Here is a 13,836-nt window from a genome sequence, read left to right on the forward strand (position 1 = left end):
ACTGAACTAAGCGCAATATCGGTTAAAAACCAATAATTACCGGTATGTTGTTAGTACCAGGTAGATAAATGGTTTATAGTGGTGGAAGAACAATTCATCAGATAATAGTTTGTACTGTTTTTCAAGGAATTTGTTTAATTTTTCAAAGTTTCTTTTTAAGAGTTTTACTTCAGTTTAGACCACAATTACTGTATGTGCTTGTGAACATGTAGAAAATATTATGTCTTCTTATAAAACAATGCATTAGATAAGGGGTTTCACATTCTGAGTACATTTTCATGTTTTTTAGCTCACCTGTCACAAAGTGACAAGGTGAGCTTTTGTGATCGCGCGGTGTCCGTCATCTGTCCGTGCGTCCATCCGTAAACTTTTGCTTGTGACCACTCTAGAGGTCACATTTTTCATGGGATCTTTATGAAAGTTGGTCAGAATGTTTGTCTTGATGATATCTAGGTCAAGTTCGAAACTGGGTCACATGCCATCAAAAACTAGGCCAGTAGGTCTAAAAATAGAAAAACCTTGTGACCTCTCTAGAGGCCAGATATTTCACAAGATCTTCATGAAAATTAGTCTGAATGTTCATCTTGATGATATCTAGGTCAGGTTTGAAACTGGGTCACGTGCCTTCAAAAACTAGGTCAGTAGGTCTAAAAATAGAAAAACCTTGTGACCTCTCTAGAGGCCATATATTTCATGAGATCTTCATGAAAATTGGTCAGAATGTTCATCTTGATGATATCTAGGTCAAGTTCGAAAGTGGGTCACGTGCCATCAAAAACTAGGTCAGTAGGTCAAATAATAGAAAAACCTTGTGACCTCTCTAGAGGCCATATTTTTCATGGGATCTGTATGAAAATTGGTCTGAATGTTCATCTTGATGATACCTAGGTCAGGTTCGAAAGTAGGTCACGTGCCTTCAAAAACTAGGTCAGTAGGTCAAATAATAGAAAAACCTTGTGACCTCTCTAAAGGCCATATTTTTCACGGGATCTGTATGAAAATTGTTTAGAATGTTCATCTTGATGATATCTAGGTCAAGTTCGAAACTGGATCAACTGCGGTCAAAAACTAGGTCAGTAGGTCTAAAAATAGAAAAACCTTGTGACCTCTCTAGAGGCCATACTTGTGAATGAATCTTCATGAAAATTGGTCAGAATGTTCACCTTGATGATATCTAGATCAGGTTTGAAACTGGGTCACGTGCCTCAAAAAACTAGGTCAGTAGGTCAAATAATAAAAAAAACCTTGTGACCTCTCTAGAGGCCTTACTTTTCATGGGATCTGTATGAAAGTTGGTCTGAATGTTCATCTTGATGATATCTAGGTCAAGTTTGAAACTTGGTCATGTGCGGTAAAAAACTAGGTCAGTAGGTCTAAAATTATTGAAATCTTTTGACTTCTCTAGAGGCCATATTTTTCAATGGATCTTCATGAAAATTGATCTAAATGTTCACCTTGATTTTATCTAGGTCGTTTTCGAAACTGGGTCACGTGCGGTCAAAAACTAGGCCAGTAGGTATAAAAATAGAAAAACCTTGTGACCGCTCTAGAGGCCATATTTTTCATGAGATCTTCATGAAAATTAGTGAGAATGTTCACCTTGATGATATCTAGGTAAAATTCAAAACAGGGTCACGTACCTTCGAAAACTAGGTCAGTAGGTCAAATAATAGAAAAACCTTGTTACCTCTCTAGAGACCATATTTTTCAATGGATCTTCATGAAAATTGGTCAGAATTTCTATCTTGATAATACCTAGGCCAAGTTCAAAACTAAGTCACTATGTCAAATAATAGAAAAAACGACGTCATACTCAAAACTGGGTCATGTGGGAAGAGGTGAGCGATTCAGGACCATCATGGTCCTCTTGTATTGAAAAGGGGAAAATCTGGATGAATTCGCCAATTTCACAATAGATACACTACTTATTTGGCAGATGTGAAATAAGTACATGCACTTGTTAAAGGACGTGGCTTAAAGAAGCTGCATAAAAATTTTGGGTATTTGATCTTTTCAAGGAAAAATAAGTTTTCTAATACCACTTGCATTTGGTTTCCATTAAATGTTCATTAGCATTAAGTCACTGTTAAATTTTGATTGGAAGGTAGGTGCATTTTCTTTCGGGTGGTGATCAAATATTCATGCATTAAGGCTTTCATTGCCGGACAGTTACATATTTTGTGTGTTTTTGTTTAACATAACATTGACAGGAAAATGTGTCATTTGATGATTTTCCAGCCTTTCTGGTACTAGAGAAAGACCTCAGGTGCCCCTCCATGCATGATACCAGAGGAAGACCCTAGGTGCCCCTCCATGCATGGTACCAGAGGAAGACCCCATGTTCCTCTCCAGGCATGCTATTAAAGGAAGCCCAGGTGCCCCTCCATGCATGGTACTAAAGGAAGACTCCAGGTGCCCCAACATGCATGGTACTAAAGGAAGACCCCAGGTGCCCCTCTGGACCATACATGGTTCTAAAGGAAGATCCCAGGTACCCCTCCATGCATTGTTTCAAGCACAACCATCCAGCTAGATGGCTTCCTCACCCGAGAGTTCTGCACCACAAGAAAGGTTTCCAACCCACAGGGGTGAGTTTAAACTAGAAACTCACTTTTCTAACTCAAAACTCACTCGAAATTCACTTTTTTAACTCAAAACTCGATCACTACTCAAAAAACAAAGAAATCCTCAAATTTATTCAAGCTACAGGTAGTTCGAACCAACTGAATTTCAAATATAATTAGGTAAGACTTACTAGAGAAACATGATGTACTACATATCTTACTAAGCAATTGACTAAAGAAAGTATGGAAATGCTATGAATTACAGTTTTATACTTATTCAAAAAAATCACATTAATTGTATACCGTATGAAGATAGAGGTTTTATAAGGTCCATAGGTCAGGCTGAGTTTGTGCAAATGAAGTTGAATGTACCATAAACCTTTATACCATGCACTCAATGCTTTTCATCCATAAAACCTTTTTTAGCTCATCTGATTTTTTGAAAAAAAATGATGAGTTATTGTCATCACTTGAGCGGTTGTAGGCGTTGGCGTCGGCTTCGGCGTCGGCGTCTGCGTCGGCGTTGCCTGGTTAAGTTTTATGTTTAGGTCAGCTTTTCTCCTAAACTATCAAAGCTATTGCTTTGAAACTTGGAATACTTGTTCACCATCATAAGCTGACCCTGTATAGCAAGAAACATAACTCCATCTTGCTTTTTGCAAGATTTATTGCCCCTTTTGTACTTAGAAAATATCAGATTTCTTGGTTAAGTTTTATGTTTAGGTCTACTTTTCTCCTAAACTATCAAAGCTATTGCTTTGAAACTTGGAATACTTGTTCACCATCATAAGCAGACCCTGTACATCAAGAAACATAACTCCATCCTGCTTTTTGCAAGATTTATTGCCCCTTTTGGACTTAGAAAATCAGTTTTCTTGGTTAAGTTTTATGTTTAGGTCAGCTTTTATCCTAAACTATCAAAGCTGTTGCTTTAAAACTTGCAACACTTGTTCACCATCATAAGTTGACCCTGTACAGCAAGAAACATAACTCCATCCTGCTTTTTGCAAGATTTATGGCCCCTTTTGGACTTAGAAAATATCAGATTTCTTGGTTAAGTTTTATGTTTAGGTCAACTTTTCTCTTAAACTATCAAAGCTATTGCTTTGAAACTTGCAACACTTGTTGACCATCATAAGCTGACCCTGTACAGCAAGCAACATAACTCCATCCTGCTTTTTGCAATAATTATTGCCCCTTTTGGACTTAGAAAATCATTTTCTTGGTTGAGTATTATGTTTAAGTCAACTTTTCTCATAAACTATCAAAGCTATTGCTTTAAAACTTGCAACAGTTTTTCACCATCATAAGTGGACACTGAACATCAAGAAACATAACTCTATCCTGCTTTTTGCAAGAATGATGGCCCTTTTTAGACTTAGAAAATCTTGGGTAGGACAATATTTCTATTACACAAAAAAAATCAGATGAGCGTCAGCACCCGCAAGGCGGTGCTCTTGTTTATATTTACTACAAGAGGGATATAACAGTCAAAAACATGTTTTTACTAACCAAAACTAACCAAATCTGGGAGATTAAGAAGTTTACTAACCAGAAAATTTTAATACAATATTCAAAAACACATCATAAAATGCATATATAGTATATTGCACATACTTTTTCAACATAAAAAATCAAGAAAAACGAACATCATTAATGACGTTGTAAAACTTCTAATCCCTTCTCTATAGCTGAATCCATTGTTAAAATATTCATTCTGCCTATACCTTCTTTTCTTATTATGCACTATGCTATTAGATAAGACTTACTGGTATCAATAGTATAAATAGTTTACACATATTAATTTAATATAACCAATAAGAAGACTATTATAATAATTAATATGATTTCATTTAGGAATTATTGTTTTTACATAATTATGATTGAAGACAAAGGGCAATTCTGACCTTTTTAATTTTTTGGTGTATAATCAAAACTAGCCAGATTAAAATGAAAGACAAATTAAACCTGGCTCATGTGCTCAACACCTATTAACTAAATGCTGATTAAGATCTTTATCCATAGGAGAAATTTATTGCAGTATGCCATACTGTGTGATCGGTCAGCTAACGGTTTATCATGAGATATCGGTTTATCATGAGATATCGGTCACAAGCTCTGACCAGAGTTTATCAAACTAAATAGTCAGAGCCAAGACTGATGAAGTCAAAATATATAAAAGAATTATTTTTCTAAAAAAATAAAGATTATCTAGTCGGTAGCCAGACTAGTGGTTAGCGGATGTCCTCTGTTATTTTGGAATTAGTAGTTCTCTGCACAAACATTTTCAAATTAATAACTGGACTGTTCTTGGGGATTTTTCTATCAAACTTCCTAAAATGATGATAAAAAATTTTGGTGGCATTAGGTCTAATATAAAGAAAAACAATGATCTTGGGACTGAAAAGGCTTGGGCATAATTGCCTTTGGTCAGTATTTTTATAGGGTGAATTAAAGAGTATACCTGAGACTGAAAGTGTAACACTCACTGTTCCTTCGGACAAGCCATCACCGGGTGGAGGCATATGTTTTACACAAACAGCCCTTGTTTCAATAAACACTGTTAATAATATAAGAAAGCAACAGGAATAAGATTATTCCCTTGAACATGTAATTGTGATATATCTTTTTGCAATAAACAATGTTGTACTACTGTACAAATGGTACTTTACATCTGTGTTATTAGTCAGGCTTTCAAGTCACATCTGTTCACTGGAACTAGCAACAATGAAACCTGAGTACAAATGTTACACAATCTACATATAGATGAGCATTAACACTTTGAATTTTGCAATCATGTTAAGAAAAAAACTCTATAATCAGCTAAGAACTTTACTGATGTTTACTTTATTAGCTCGACTATTGGAAGAATAGGGGAGCTATCCTACTCGCCCCTGCGTCGGCGTTAGCGTGAGCGTGTGCGTGAGCGTAAGCGTCACACAAATGTTAATGTTTGCGTACCACCCCAAGTATTTTCATTGAGATATTGCTTTGATATTTTGCATACTTGTTTACCATCATGACCCCAGTCTGTAAAAAGGAGGAGGCAACTCTATCAAGCATTTTGACTGAATTATGGCCCCTTTTCGACTTGGAATAAATGTTAAAGTTTGCGTACCACCCCAAATATTTTCAAAGTCCATTGAGATATTGCTTTGATATTTTGCTTACTTGTTAACCATCACGACCCCAGTCTGTAAAAAGGAGGAGACAACTCTATCAAGCATTTTGACTGAATTATGGCCCCTTTTCCACTAAGAATATGCTTATTGTAATGTTATAGGTTTACTCATAGCTTATATTATACTATTAAGCACTGAGAATAGTCGAGCTCCCTGTCCACTGACAGCTCTTGTTTTAATAATTAATGCAATTTCTTCTTTCGTTTTGGCACACTTTATTTTTTAAGTAGCTCACTCAAGGTAAAATAAGACTGCCATGTCTTTTGGCGTCTTGTATCTTAAATCTCATAGTACAACAAATGAGGAACCTGCAAGGCAGATAATTCCTTTCATTACAGGAACAGATCTGTTGTCTGAAACAAATGATATTTTAATTGCTCCTGGGGTCGGCTAGAGGCATTTCATTGAGGAAGCTAATTATTTTGGCTTGCCTGAGGATGATATTACTGACAGGAATTTTATATGAAAATTTACAATAAAGTCGGAAAGTCTTGGTTGTAGAGAAAAGAAACTTGATTAGAAGGTTCCTGCCAGGGAATAGATTCTTTGCATTGGACCAGCAGCTGTGCTTAATTGTAAATATGAAGACACTCTCTCAAGAATAAATTCTCTTCCTCGGACCAGCTGCAATTGCTTTATCGTCATCTGAAGATCTATCTTTCAGGGATAAAGTCTCTCTGTTTGTCTGTCCCTTTCTGGTGAAGCTCAAACTCTGGAGCTCTCAATCTGGGGGTGAATAATCTACCACTGAGCTCTCATGGCACACAATTCCACTTTCAGTGAAGTAATTTTGTCTGATTGTACAGCATCCGCCTCCGGTGTGATTCGATCCATGGTCGCATACCAAGGATGCAGTTGCTCTCAATCTGGGGGGGAATGCTCTACCACTGAGCTATCATGGCACACAATTCCACTTTCAGTGAAGTAATTTTGTCTGATTGTACAGCATCCGCCTCCGGTGTGATTCGATCCCTGGTCGCATACCAAGGATGCAGTTGCTCATCATTATGCAGATAGAACAGGGTCTTCTCTCAAACTCTTAATCTTGCATGAATGAGATGTGGAGACTGATGTCTAAATTCACCTTAAATTGTAAAGAATGTAAAGTGTAAAAAATAGTAATTTTATATCAGATATAGGATCCAATATATATTTTCGTGCTGATTATACGTGTAAAGGGGAGCAACCATCTGACATGTTCTAATCGATTTCTAGGTCAAGTTGGAAACTGGGTCATGTGGGGTCAGAATCTAGGTCAGTAGGCCAGATCAAAAGGAAATCTTGTTAACACTCTAGAGACCACAATTTAAGTTTTAAACTCATGAGAATTGATCAGAATATTTGTCTTGATGACGTCTAGGTCCAGTTTGAATCTGGCTCATGTGGGGTAAAAAACTAGGTCACCTAGTCAAATCAAAGGAAAAGCTTGTGAACACTCTTAAGGCCAACAGGGTCATGTGGGGTCAAAAACTAGGTCGCTAGGCGAGATCAAAGGAAAATCTTAACACTTCAGATTCCACAGTTTAAGCTTGAAACTCATGAGAATTGGTCAGAGTGTTTATTATTATTATTATTATTATTATTATTATTATTATATTCAAACTTGACCTAGAGGTCATCAAGACAATTGTCTTGATGACCTCTAGGTCAAGTTTGAATATAATAATAATAATAATAATTGTCTTGATGACCTCTAGGTCAAGTTTGAATATAATAATAATAATAATAATGACTTTACTTATTGAGGCAACACTATTAGGCATGCCCAATCTTCCAAGTGAGCCTCAGTTCTGAATCTGGGTCTTGTTGGATCAAAAACTAGGTCATCCAGTCAGATCAAAGGAAAAGCTTGTTAACACTCTAGAGGCCATGTTTATGACCATATCTTCATGAAATTTGGTCAAAATGTTTATCTTGATGATCTGAATGATCTTTAAGCCCAGTTTCGAATCTGGGTCATCTGGGGTCAGAAACTAGGTCACCTGTTGAAATAAAAAAAAAAAACCTTGTGTATGCAATAGGGGTTGCATTTTTCAAGTGAAGTGCATGAAACTTTGTAAGAATGTTTGTCTGCATGAAATCTCAGATGAATTTTTATCTGGGTCACATGGGGTTAAAACTAGGTCACCAAGTCAATTTAAAGAATAAGCTTGTTTACACTGTAGGGGGCCACATTTATTTTTCGATCTTCATAAAACTTGGTCAGAATGTTTTTATGCCCCCGCCATATAGTGTTACCCCTGTCCGTGTGTGTTTGTTTGTTTGTGTGTGTGTTTGTGTTTTCGGGAAAGCGTGGTCACAATCCTTGGTTGAACTTAGCCAATTTTCACTACATAAGTGGTCTTTGTGTCCGGGTCATAACTTTGACATGAATGGTCCGATTTCATAATAATGTGACACAATTGATACACATGGATAGATGATGTGTCCTGCGCAAAAACCATTTCACTAGCTCAAAGGTCAAGGTCACAGTCCTTGGTTGAACATAGTCAATTTTCACTACATATACAGATTACTAAATTTTCTGGATTTCCTACAATATTTTTTTGTAAATAAATAAGGCCAAGGGTCCTTCTTTTAGTTTGTGAGTAGTACCATGCCTGTGACTTTTCTCATGTTGCGGGGCCAACATGACACATTTCTAGTTTATCATAAAGTATTGGATGATTTTGAATCTGGGTCACATGGCACCAAAAACTAAGTCACTAGGTTAAATCAAGGAAAAGCTTGTATACACTCTAGAGGCCACTTTTTAGCTCCAATCTTCCCGAAACTTTGTCAGAATGTTATGGAATCTTGGACAAGCACGAATCTGGGTCAAGTGGGGTAAAAACTAGGTCATTAGGTCAAATCAAAGAAAATACTTGTTTACACTCAAGTGGCCACATATTTGGCCCAATCTTAATGGAAGTTGGTCAAAATATTTGTCTCCATGAAATCACTAAGTCAAACAGTTTTACACTGTTATGGTGTGTTTCTCAGGTGAGCGACCTAGGACCATCTTGGCCCTCTTATTTGAATAGTTTCTTTTCAGTGATTAATATGGGAAAGCTTCTTATGTTGAGGTTTATGTATTCTCACTAACTTTGGTCTATTACAGCATCCTTACATGGGTGCATTTCCATTCAAATGGCACTGCTCCACTGCTGAAAGGGGTTGCCAAAGTTAAAATGTAATTAACCGCCTGATCTTCATTAAAGTTGTTCCATTGCACTCAACAAAAATATATTTTGAATGGTAGACTATATATTTTATCATATCATATTGCAGTATCAAATAATGTCACTCAGTGACCTGTACTATCGACTTGTGTTTGCCTTTGTGCGGCATTGTGCGGCAGCTGGCACACTTCACATAGCTTCACATGTTGGTGCTAGATACAAAATTATTGAAAAGGCACAATGTTTTAGGCCAGTTTCCAGTACAGATTTGTATTTTATTAGCTCAACAGAACTTTGATCAGGATAGGCTGTTAGTTAGGCGGAAGGTCCATTATCCATCGTCCTGCTTCAATTGTCCTGTTGAATATATTTACATAGATATCTGCTCTGAAATTAATGTTGAGCAGCCTTGTAAGGTCCTCTTTCAAATTCATATAAGGTTCTCTTTCAAATTCATATAAATGGTTCTTTTTGGCCCCTTTTAGGGACTGCCACAGCTGAAAATGGAAGTTATTTTAATGAATTCTTGCATAAAAACTACTTTTTTCACTGGATCCGCTCATGTTTAAACGGGAGAAAAATCGTGTGCAAACAAGGCAATTCACGTGCTGTTAATACATGATTTTTATTTTTGAAATGCTTTGCCAGGGACGTATATATGTATTTCTTCGCAGACTGATATTTGGCATCTGCATCTTGTTTCTTCTATAGATAACATGCAATCCATAGTATGTTTAGATATATCAGTTTCCAACCCCAAACGTACTGCCCCCATCAATGTACACACTAGCTTCTCTTAGAGTTTACTCCCTTTACAAAGCGTTTGTTCAGTTATTGTAAATAACTGTGAATAAATAAGTATCGCGTGTAACTTGTGCTATTGCCCGTTTTTAGGTATTATATTAATGATTTTTGTTAGTATCAGTCGGTTTGTTTTTACCTGATTGTTTGCAGAATTCATATAATAAACCTCGAAAGCTAGTCACTAGCTTCGTACTCATCCGTACTCTGTTTGTTCGTACTCAAAATAATTCGAATGTAAGGTTGTTACTCTTAAAACAATTGTGTTCCTGTTTATCAAATTTTTAAGTTATATGCAAAATTATGTGTAATGTAATGTTTGTAATAACTAAAAATAAAAATAAGATGCTCAAAAACCTTCAAATCACGCTTTTAGTAGTGTTGTTGTTATGTGTGCCCCGGTTATGGATATTTAAAACATGTTTACCGTTTCCAAGAACAACAAGAATGGTAAATAAAAAATGTAACGGAATCGTCAAGTCATCATATATAAAAACAATGCATTTAGTCGTCGTGTAATGTTTTTTATGCAAGAATAGCGACAATACACGTTTGTTTTGTGTATTAACACCTGCAGAAGCCCTTGGGATATGTTTGTGACCTCAACCTTCGGTCTCGGTCACAAACAATCCCGCGGGCTTCTGCAGACGTTAATACACAAAAAAACGTGTATTATCCCTATATTCTTCCTATGAACCACTTGATGGATAATTTCAAATCCTTGTACGGTCCCCTCAGAATTGTTCAATTCTTCTGCTGGGCTCCATTTAGGTGCCACTATAACTGAAAATAGAAACACTTTTAAACAACTTTTACATTCTTAGGATCATCACTAAACTTGGTCTGTAGCATCCTTATAAGGTCCACTTTTAAATATTTTTAAAGGTTTCACTTTGCTCCTTTTAGGAACCACTACTGCTTAGAATAAAAACAAAACCTTTAAATAACTCCTCATGAATGAATCCATAGATCTTTACCAAACTTGATCTGCATCAATTTTGTATGGCCTTCTCTCAGATTTGTTCAAATAGTTGGGCTTGGTCTCTTTCAGGAGTTGCCAGAAAAAAGATTCTCCTATTTTCACCTGGTTTACAGATATGTACTCAACTTTTAAAAATGTCTTATCATGAACTTAATAGACCTAAGTTGATCTGAGGCACCTGTTGTTGGACAATTTTCAAGTTTGCTCTAATGAGAATGCATTTTGAAGCCATCACATTAGAAGATAGACAAAAGCTTTATATTTAATAAGCTGTAGAATTAATGCTTACCAAACTTGGTTAGAAATAAGGTTAAGAGGCCAAAGTCCTCCGTAGGTGAGCTTCTTTGGCCCATTTGGGCTGTTTGTTTGGTATCTGTTAACAGTACAGTCCTGACAACTTTGCGTACACAACATCAGTGTTTTACTGCCAACCATTTCCTTTTTTTTTTGTGTTTGTTTGTAGACTACATGATACTTAAACAGCCACTGTACATCAGTGTAAAAAGGTTAAAGATTGTCCTGGTTTTCAAATATGTATGAGTGCTTGATCTGTAGCACAGACCAATGTCAATTTTCTTCAATTTTACTTTCATGAACTGCAGAAATAATGGAAAGACAATGTTAGATAAACAAGTAGCAAGAAATGTTGTTGTTTTTTTTCAATCATTGCCTGATAAATAATGTAAAATTTCCATTATGTAAGCAAGCTTTTTTCTTGTTTTGTAGGGTTGTTAATTGCCTTCTACAAATTAGATACATAGAAGGAGGAAGTGTTTTAGTCATTAAGTCCCACAACAGCCTACTGTAATTAATTAAATGTCATCATTAGCATGCCAGTTATTCTTGCTTTGTTGAATGAAACATAGCTGTTTTATGGATCAGTTTTTTAGTGTTGCTCTTCTGTTTAGTGAAAACAATTCTGTAATTCCAATTTACTTGTTATCAGACCTCAACTGGTCCTTTGGCCTGTTTTGATGACTAGAATTGTCCATTTTCATCATTTTGTCAGTCAGTCAGTCTGTCAAGACTTTCATTTCCAGTCAGTAACTCTGCCAGTTTTTGAGAGATTTTGATATGATTTGGCTCAAATGTTCCAATAACGAGAACACAAGTCATGTGCAACACCCAGACCCCAAGATTAAAGGTTCAGGACACACTTGGAAGTCAAAGGTTATTTGAGCCATGTCATAAGAAAACCAACATAATGGCTTTGAAAGCGAACAGCATGTATCCTGACCAGACTGCAAAGCCACTATGTTGGTTTTCTCATGGCGCAACTCATTTTATTGTTCTCATCAATCAAGGGATTATAATAATACTTGGCTCAAGTGTTCCCCATAGCAATGTGATTTATCATGAACAACTTCTGGATCCCTAGCTTAAAGGTCAAGGTCTTGCAGTACATTTGGAAAATGCTTTATGCTTGTCACAGTGAGACAGATTCTCGTGAGCAAACATAAGATCTTTATCTTAAAGGTCAATGTCACCCTTGGCTGAGTGGGGTGGGCAAGGGTCATACTCACAAGAATCCATCTCTCTGAGGCAAGCAATGTTTTCCCAAAGTATAATTTCTGTGTAAAGCTTCATTGAAGGAAAGGAATGTTGGCTGAAATATACATGTTTGGTCGTAACTTTTTTGAATTTCTCTTTTCAGAACTCCATATGATCCTAAGCAGTTAGCAGTGAAGAGAATCATTGGTTTACAGGGGGACTCGGTGAGGTAAGTTAGAGGTTTTTGGATAAATTTAGAATGATATTTTCTGACCAAACTTTGTGCATAGCAGCTTATACATTGACCTTGCTTGGGATTGTATTTGAGACTACTGGGTCAAGGTCAGGTGTGCTGTTAATGAAAAAACAAGATCTCTGCAATTTTCTAGGCAGCCACATTGTGTTCAGATTAACGTGATATTGTTGCCATACTTGCAGTTTAGCAAGCAGATACTTAGACCTAGCTTGTGATTTTATTGAGAAATTGTGTTAAAACTTAATGTAATTATAGAATGTTTTGTTTGTTTTGGGTTTAACACCGTTTTTCAACAGTATTTCAGTCATGTAAGGGTGGGCAGTTAACATAACCAGTGTTCCTGGATTCGGTACCAGTACAAACCAGTTCTCCACAAGTAACTGCCAACTTCCCCACATGAATCAGAGGTGGAGGACTAATGATTTCAGACACAATGCCGTTTATCAAATAGTCACGGAGAACATAAGCCTCGCCCAAGGATCGAACTCACGACCCCGCGGTCCGTACAGCAACGCTCTTACCTAGTGAGCTAAGCGGCGGGTTAATTATAGAATGAATTATGTCTCTTGGTTTTGCCCTGTCCGTCGGTCTGTCACACTTCATTTTCGATCAATAACTGGAGAACCATTTGACCTAGAACCTTCAAACTAGGGTGGCACTGGCTTATAGAGTAGACAACCCCTTTGTTTTTGGGTCACTCCATCAAAGGTCAAGGTCACAGGGGCCTGAACATGGAAAACCATTTCCACTTAATAACTTGAGAACCACTTTACCCAGAATGTTGAAACTTTATAGGATGATTGGACATGCAAAATGGAGGACCTCTATTAATTTTGGGGTTACTCTGTTAAAGGTCACAGGGGCCTGAACATTGAAAACCATTTTCAATCAATAACATGAGAACCAGTTGACCCAGAAAGTTGAAACTTGATAGGATAACTGGACATGCAGAGTCGATGACCTATATTATTTTAGCGTCACTCTATTAAAGGTGAAGGTCACTGGGGCCAGAACATGGACATCCATTTCCAATCATTAACCTGAGAACCATTTGACCTAGAGCCTTCAAATTTCATAGGGTGATAGGACATACAGAGTAGATGACCCATGATAATGTTTTTGAAGTTACTCCATCAAAGATTAAGGTCAAAGGGGCCATATCTGTTTTTCACACTTCATTTTCGATCAATAACTGGAGAACCATTTGACCTAGAACCTTCAAACTTCATAGAGTGATAGAGATTACAGAGTAGATGACCTTTTACTAGATCAAAGGTGAAGGTCACAGGGGCCTGAAATGGAAAACCATTTCTAATCAATAACTTGAGAACCACTTGACCCAGAATGTTGAAACTTTATAGGATTATTGGACATGTAGAGCAGATGACTGCTATTGATT

General features: G+C 36.7%; 2 protein-coding genes across 2 annotated transcripts in view; one reads left to right on the forward strand and one right to left on the reverse strand.

Moving 5' to 3' along the window:
- LOC123528520 (EF-hand calcium-binding domain-containing protein 12-like) overlaps positions 1 to 13,836 on the reverse strand; it is a 239,675-nt gene that overhangs the window by 183,659 nt on the left and 42,180 nt on the right. The window lies entirely within an intron of this gene.
- The window catches only part of LOC123528524 (mitochondrial inner membrane protease subunit 2-like), a 195,137-nt gene that overhangs the window by 166,867 nt on the left and 14,434 nt on the right, over positions 1 to 13,836 (forward strand). The window contains exon 4 of the mRNA XM_053522054.1: positions 12,345 to 12,410. Coding sequence (XP_053378029.1) covers positions 12,345 to 12,410 — 66 coding nt within the window. The remainder of the gene's footprint in view (positions 1 to 12,344; positions 12,411 to 13,836) is intronic.

This window comes from Mercenaria mercenaria, chromosome 13 (assembly GCF_021730395.1).
Source record: "Mercenaria mercenaria strain notata chromosome 13, MADL_Memer_1, whole genome shotgun sequence".
Classification (NCBI taxonomy): domain Eukaryota; kingdom Metazoa; phylum Mollusca; class Bivalvia; order Venerida; family Veneridae; genus Mercenaria; species Mercenaria mercenaria.